Raw genomic sequence first — 7,363 nt, 5'->3', positions numbered from 1 at the left:
TGTGACAAATATTTGTAACTACACATACTCAGGGTATCCTCAAACTGTCTTCAAACTTAAAAACAAAAATTACTAAAACTATAGTGTAAAAGCAAGCACAGTTTGACACTACAAGAGAACCTTATTAAAGTTTAGCCTTCACCATTAAATATCATCATCTGACCTCATGGATTTCAACTTTCAGTTTCTATTCTGCAGCAACTTCCCACCAACCCTGCCTGAAGGACAACCTGCTCTGATCAGGTTTTGATCCAATTCAGATTTGTTCTGTAGAAATGACAAGGGGGCCTGATCCTAAGCTGAGTGCATTTCTATACTAAATGCTTTTTGTTTCACAAGGTGTTGTTTAAACTTATTTCACAGTTGAAAGCTGAAAGCACCAGGAAGGAAGGTAGAAACTTTCTTCCTCTTAATTTCTTCACGACTGCTGTCCAAGAAGACTGGAAAGGCAAATATTCATTATGGATTGTAATTCACTTTGCTTTGGTTTTGGAGGCTTCCCTTAAGAAAAAAGAAACTTGTTAATAAGTAATAAAATCATAGAACAAGGTTAAATTATTGAGGCAGTGTCAATCACAAAAGAAAAATTTAAGTTACTACTTAATCTCATCACACTAAATAGCAATACTTCTAAATTCTTCATTTTTGTACTCCTGAGGTATGATCAGACAAACATTTGACTCCTTACTATGTTGCAGAAATCATTCCAATTTCTCACACTGCCGTCTTTAACTACACAAAGAAATATTATTATTTACTTGCTTTCACAGTTGTAGAATCAAAGACTTAGAGAAGGTCTCAACTGTAATAACTAGCCCAGCACCACAAATAAGAAAATGAGGGCAGGACTGAAAAGACAGTAACCCACATCTGACAGTACTTTAATTTTCCAAAACTCCAAAATCTGTTAACATTAACGCAAGTTTTATTCAAGAGATAATATTTAAGAAGAGGTAAATTCTAAACAAAAGAAAAATTTGCCAGTTAACCACCCTACAGTAAAAAGTAGAAGTGGGTACCATTTATGACACATAAATAAATTCCACCTTAACGTTTCTAAATAAAGCTGTAATCACTTCTTTGTCATTTAACTTTTGCTATTTAATAAGGCTATGTGAATTGTATTCAGAAACTTTTGACAACACACACAAACTTCAAATTGAAGTACCACCTAGGATTTTCAGTTCAGGCTGAGTACCTGTAAATACCTAGGATCTATAACTTAAGACTGCATATTAATATATGAATTCAATTTGAATCACCTTCACTACATTCACCAAAATTATTTTTAAAAATAATTAATCAATGTTTATTATGACTTTATAACTCTCTCAAATTAAACATCTCAATATTTAACATGGTAGATTCAAAAATAAATATTCAAGGCCTCTTAAAATTTTCTTTCAAAATCCACGCTAATAACAAATGTTAAGAGCACTATCTGAAAATAAAGCAAAGTAGCTTTCCTCTAAAACTTACATATTACAATACAGATTGCATTCTCTTCCATAATTCTGATAATCTTTTTTGGTAATGAAACAATTTAGGATGATTCATTTAAGATGATTCATTTCTTGGGAAATCTTAATGGTAGTCACTCAACAAAATCATTCATTCTTGGAGTAACAAACACTCAAAAACTATTGTTGGCATTGACCAAGTTTCTGTTTTGTTTTGTTGGTGGTTATTGCTTTAGTTGGCAATATCTGAATTTACGACAAAGAACATCTCCCATTAAGCCTTATGTGAAATATTACAAAATTCATACAGAAGACTCATAGAGGCTATAAAGCTGCTGTTTTAAATAACTCACCCTTGAAATGGGTGCAATTTTTAGAGGATATCCAATAACTTTTTTGCTCTAAAAATATATGCCCCTACTTTTCAGTGTTCCCATTCAACAGGAGTCTTGAGCAGCTTAACAGTTTTGCTATAAAAAAAAACACTCTTCTAAACAAACCAAAAACGTAAAAGGAAACCAATAAAGGACATATTTTTCACAGTTAACAATAAATAAAAGTGCACTAAGTGTTCAAGTAGGGCACGTAGTTTAAAAACTACATGTGACTATTTGGCATAGGTCATCTTTTAAAGGCTCTCCGAGGGTCCCTGCCATTACTTATTGTGGTCATGACTGTTTGATTATTAGCAGCTCCTGGTAGCTGTGTATTGATAGGTCCCCGGACATTGCTTCTACCAGCATATGAAAGTTGGTATCCCCTTGATTCAGGGCCAGTTTGAAGGCTATTTCCTAAAAAAGAATACAAAAAATCATCACTATCTTCAGAAGAGGTCTATAATAATCTATGTAACAACACATATTTTAAGTTCCAATATATCTATTAATGCTTTTAAATATTAGGGAAAACAAACTTATTTTTACACTGGAAAAAAATGCTAGTTTTAGGTTTTTACAATGTATTAGTACTATAAATACATTAACTTGATATTGTGTTAGTAGTGGAAAAAAGCCAATTTGGGCAACAAGATTAGAAAAGGAACAGGAAAACACATGCACTGCTTATACTAAAAAAAAAAAAAAAAAGCAAAAAATGTTGAGTACCAACATTTTTGCTCAAATATGGTTAATTTTTCAAAACAGACAACGTAATCCTTTTTTAGACAGCACAGTGTGATGATCAGTTGTGCCAAAATATGCAATCAGGTCAAATAAAGTATCATTTATTCTAATGAAATCTAATGACTTTTCCTTAATAAAGACTTGGAAAAAAAAAAAAAAAAAACCTTTAAAACCTTTAACAGGGGTTACAAGGACCTGTTAGGATAAAGGCCAATCTTTCAAAAAGGCAGTTAATAATTATATATGAAAATTTAAGGTGTTAATTTACTATTACTTTTCAGAACTATTAATATGATTATCAGCTTTCAATGTACCAACATAACCACTAATTCTGTATCTATTATAAAAAACTAGATTACAGAAATTTTATAAAAATAAGTGGAAAAATAGTATCAGACTTCTTTACAGATACACCAGTCTTTTGTATTAGTCAATGTTCAATATTATATTCCCTGAAATTGGTCCAAATATTTATAGAATGTGCTCAGTAAATTGGCTTACAAGTACATATTATTTGCCTTCTAGAAAACATTTGGAGATTCCCTTTTTATTGGTAGTTCACCTTTAGTACTTACTTATGCCTAAAGATATTCTTTTCCTCTAAATCTTTCACACTTCCCATAATGTATATACCTAATTTAAAAAAAAAAAAAAAAACTTACCCATTGATCCAAATGTACCTGTACCTATATTACTATTCATGGAATTAGTCTTCTGTTCATTGTGTGCCTTAAAAAAAAAAGTTTTAAACAAATGAAGATTAAAATAACACTCATTATTACAAACTTATTATACCCTTTTTAAAGTTTTAGTGGTTTTGTAAAATTATCTTTTAACAATTCTTTAAAAAATTTGTCCAAGTCCATTCAATGGTAAAAGATTCAAGAATGTTCCCCAAACCTTTTTTTAGCTTCTGTTACATCCTGTATTTCCTGACATGACTCCTCACTCCACAAAATCTAAATGGTGCATATATATATATATAAATATCCGTAATATTCTATGCCCTAAACAGACTCATTGAGTATTTTTAATGAAAGTTACTTTAAAGATTATTTTTTACAATTCTCTTCATTATGTTCAGGGTATCACAGGATTAGCCTCAGTACAGAACTATAGTTCACAGTCATATTAGCCCAATCATAAAAATGCACTCTATATTTGGATTAATTACCCCTTTGTTCTGCGGTCCTCGATAATCTGGGTTGGGCTCACTGAAATTTGGCACTTCTGAATAAACCATACAAAATCTGAAAGAAAATAAAGGACAAGTTAAATAGACTTCTGAAATTAATCAACCTTTCCTTAATATTCCTAAGGTTTGGTAATGAAAAATTTAGGTGTCAAATGAATAACAAAATGATAACTAATGCTATTCATTATAACCAAAGTCTCTAAAATCAGTATGTCCCACTAAACATCAAATATCCAACTATCTACAACACATAAAACATTCTATTTCATATTTAAATTCTTCTATACTGAAAAAAAAAAAGAAAACCATGTCAAAGGATTTTTGGACACAAAAACAAATCTGTGTCCAATTTTTCCAGACAGGCTGATGCTAGTGAACTGTGTTTAGGGTTCCAGAGTGGTTTCTCCAGCAGTGGTGATGGATTTGCACTGATCCATTCACACACTCTCATCCAGTCCCTCTTTTGACCAATCACTTCGAATCTGCAAAGATAATCATCCAAGGTTAAGAGTGGATCCTGGGTGATAAGGACAGATAACTGGCTATATTAAGCCACCAGTTTATATCGGAGCTTGTGGTGACTACATGATATGAACTAACTGACAAATATGTATTTTCTTAGTTCCTTAACCCACTAAAAAGAAACTAGAATCCATTTTAGGTAATCCTAAACTGACCCTGACAAAGAGCAGTCATAAGAAATTAAGTGACCTCCTGTGATTCTTCATTTAACCAACCATCAAACATTATTGTAAATACCTCTGCATACATGAAGGTCAGGACAGGTTTGGTAATACTGACCCTAAAACCTTTCATAATACTTAGTGCTAATAATATACCACTCTACATATAAACATGAGTGGATCCAAATTTTTTCCTCTAGCAAAGACAAAGTGTTACTTCAGTCTCTGATCTTTAAAAAAGCTTGTAAGCTCATTTTCATCATTAACAATTTTCTCCCAACAAAGTACCTCATCCTCTCAGTGTTGAGTTTTTTCTTTTTGGTGCCATTTATGACTTCTCTCTAAATATCCTCCAATTTAATGGACATTAAGAAGATGTTTAAGCAATAGAGTGGAAAAAAGATCTGGCTCACTGCCTGTACCATATTTTAAGAGCACAAGCCAAATGACTAGGCTAACATGGAGGCTGAATTACCTTTACACCCCTAGAGAGGATGGTTTCTCCAGGTCTGGGTGGAGATCATTACCAGGGTAGCAGTGTATGGAAGCTCGCATTGCGGCTGCCTGCACCACACCTAGGCTGTAGATAAATAGAGGACTTCAGTTTTCATTGCTGCAAGTCCTTTTACCATGAGTACAAATTCACCCATACACAAAAAGAAAAAGAACATGTAAACTCATGGCCAGAAATTCATGCCTTGCTCTATTTTTCATGAATCACTAGAAGAGGGAATTAAATTCAAATGACACCTAAAAGATGCGTGCTTCTAAAACCTACCAGAAATAGCCCCACTGAGGCTGGTATGAATTGCCGCTCTTACTGCTATCTGCCAGGAAAATGGATATCCTCAACATAGGATACTATACTAATAGTTGTTAAAACTAGTATCCATCAAAAAAAGCCAATTTAGTGATTTATAGTTTATACCTACCAATTATTCTGTAAACATTTGTGATTTATTCAATTGTACAAAAATGCATTTTAATACTTACTCTCCAATTTTTTGAAGTTCACCACCCCTTCCAGTATAAAGTGTCAGACATCCTTTCCACATGGATGCGTATCTAAAAAGAAACGTTAATTCTTTAGAAATATGTATATTTCAGTCTATGTAAGTCAAATAAACCTTTACACTGTGTATTTTGTATTGGGATAGAAGTGGAAATCAAGCCCTCTGTAAATCAAATACAATTCTAACATTAACTTGCTACTTACTAAAAAATACAAAGAAAATTATATCACCAAAATGTGACACAATTACTTAAGTTCAACCCAGAAATGAAAGAAAACTTCCTTTAGCAAAGCAAGCATTGTTATGCCCCAGATGATTACATCTTTAGTCAGTTAATATAGGAAAAGCTTTTAATTGCAGATATTTAAGCAGAAGTTATTTTTAGGGGTTGGGATTGTGGCTCAGTGGTGGAGCACTTGCCTCATTCGTGTGAGGCACTGGGCTTGATTCTCAGCACCTCATAAAAATAAATACAATTAAGGTGTTGTGTCTATCTACAACTTTGTATTATATGTGTGTGTATAAAGTTATTTTTATTATTTTCAGCCACAAGATGTAAAAAGTTAACACCCCATGTTTCCTTTTACACTTATTGTCATGGTATAGCCAAATTTTAACTGCTTTTCTTCTACCTCCATAAGATGAAGAGTTCCCAATGAAGTGGTAAAGAGAACTTCTTTAGTTTTGAATTTTCCTTTAAATTGTACTCCTTAGCCAGCACAGTGGCATATAGCTATAATCCCAGTGGCTAGATAGGTTGAGGCTGGATTGTAAATTTGGGGCTAGCCTCAGCATTTAGCAAGAGACTATCTCTATAAATAAAAAATACAAAGGGCTGGGGATATGGCTTGGTGGTTAAGTGTCCCTGGGTTGAATCCCCAGCATCAAAAATAAATAAATTGTACTTCTTAGCCATTGGGCCCCTTAAATAGTATACTAATGAGTTTTAGCTTTTTTGACAAATGTTTAGATGGAAACATCATGACTGACTACAGTATAGGAAATACTTGAAAAGAGATACTGTTTTTTGTATAAAGTAGTTTTAATCACTGGAAAAAGGATATTCTGGGGGGTCAAAAAACTTCAATTAAGCTAATCCTTACCACACTCTCCCAGGTAGGAATTTTCTTTTGTGTAAATTGAGGATGTGGAAGTTTAAAAAACATAATTAGTGTCATAATGAGTCAGTGTTCTGAGAATAAAATGTCTAAGTCCTGACTCTCATTTCCTGCTTTGATGATACTCTACCTCACTTCCTGAAGATGTTGTAAGACCTATAAGATAGTATCAAAGAGCTCTAAGCTCCTACACCCAGGGCACTCAAATATTTCCTTGGATTCTACTTACTAACCAACATCAATCTCCACCAACTTTTCCTGTAGTTATTACAATTCTATTGATCAAAAAAGTTCCCAGCTTCTGTTTTCAAGACACTTTCCTGGCCTTTTGTCTTCTTAAGATAAAGATTTGGCAAAATTTTTAACTTAGTCTATCCAAGAAAAAAAAAAAAAAAGTGCTAAATTGTTTTTTAAAACCACCAATTTGCCACCTGAATCTTCTGAATGAAGGTATCATAGAAGTCTTTCTGCCAAACTTTTTCTTATCATTTTGGCCTTACCACATTGACCTTACGACAGAAAACAGAAAAAATCATTTTACAGAATGAGGCTTCCAGACATTGTCTAATTTCTGAGTACAAATTTGTACCACAGAAAATACTAAATCTTCCAATTAGTTTTCTGTCCACAAAAATAAGTATTAAAAAAAAAAAACTATTGGAAGGATTTCAAGTCATTAAAAAAGGAGAGATAGAAATGAACTAAATATACTCAATTAAAGGTTTAGAAAAGATCATGGACTATACCAATCTACTAGAAAGACTCAATGACTC

At 32.7% G+C, this 7,363-nt stretch overlaps 1 protein-coding gene across 2 annotated transcripts in view; it reads right to left on the bottom strand.

Annotated features, from left to right (window-relative positions):
• Positions 1-886: 886 nt before the first annotated feature.
• The window catches only part of Nabp1 (nucleic acid binding protein 1), a 41,341-nt gene continuing 34,864 nt past the window's right edge, over positions 887-7,363 (bottom strand). For both annotated transcript variants that reach the window (XM_026389044.2, XM_026389043.2), the window contains exons 5-8: positions 5,453-5,524; positions 3,756-3,831; positions 3,244-3,310; positions 887-2,251 (exon numbers count right to left, since the gene is read on the bottom strand). In XM_026389044.2, coding sequence (XP_026244829.1) covers positions 2,082-2,251; positions 3,244-3,310; positions 3,756-3,831; positions 5,453-5,524 — 385 coding nt within the window. In that variant the 3' untranslated portion in view covers positions 887-2,081. The remainder of the gene's footprint in view (positions 2,252-3,243; positions 3,311-3,755; positions 3,832-5,452; positions 5,525-7,363) is intronic.

Source organism: Urocitellus parryii, chromosome 1, assembly GCF_045843805.1.
Source record: "Urocitellus parryii isolate mUroPar1 chromosome 1, mUroPar1.hap1, whole genome shotgun sequence".
In the NCBI taxonomy this organism is placed as follows: Eukaryota; Metazoa; Chordata; class Mammalia; order Rodentia; family Sciuridae; genus Urocitellus; species Urocitellus parryii.
Note: the sequence above shows the minus strand (reverse complement) of the source record. Positions and strands in the feature narration are given on the sequence as shown.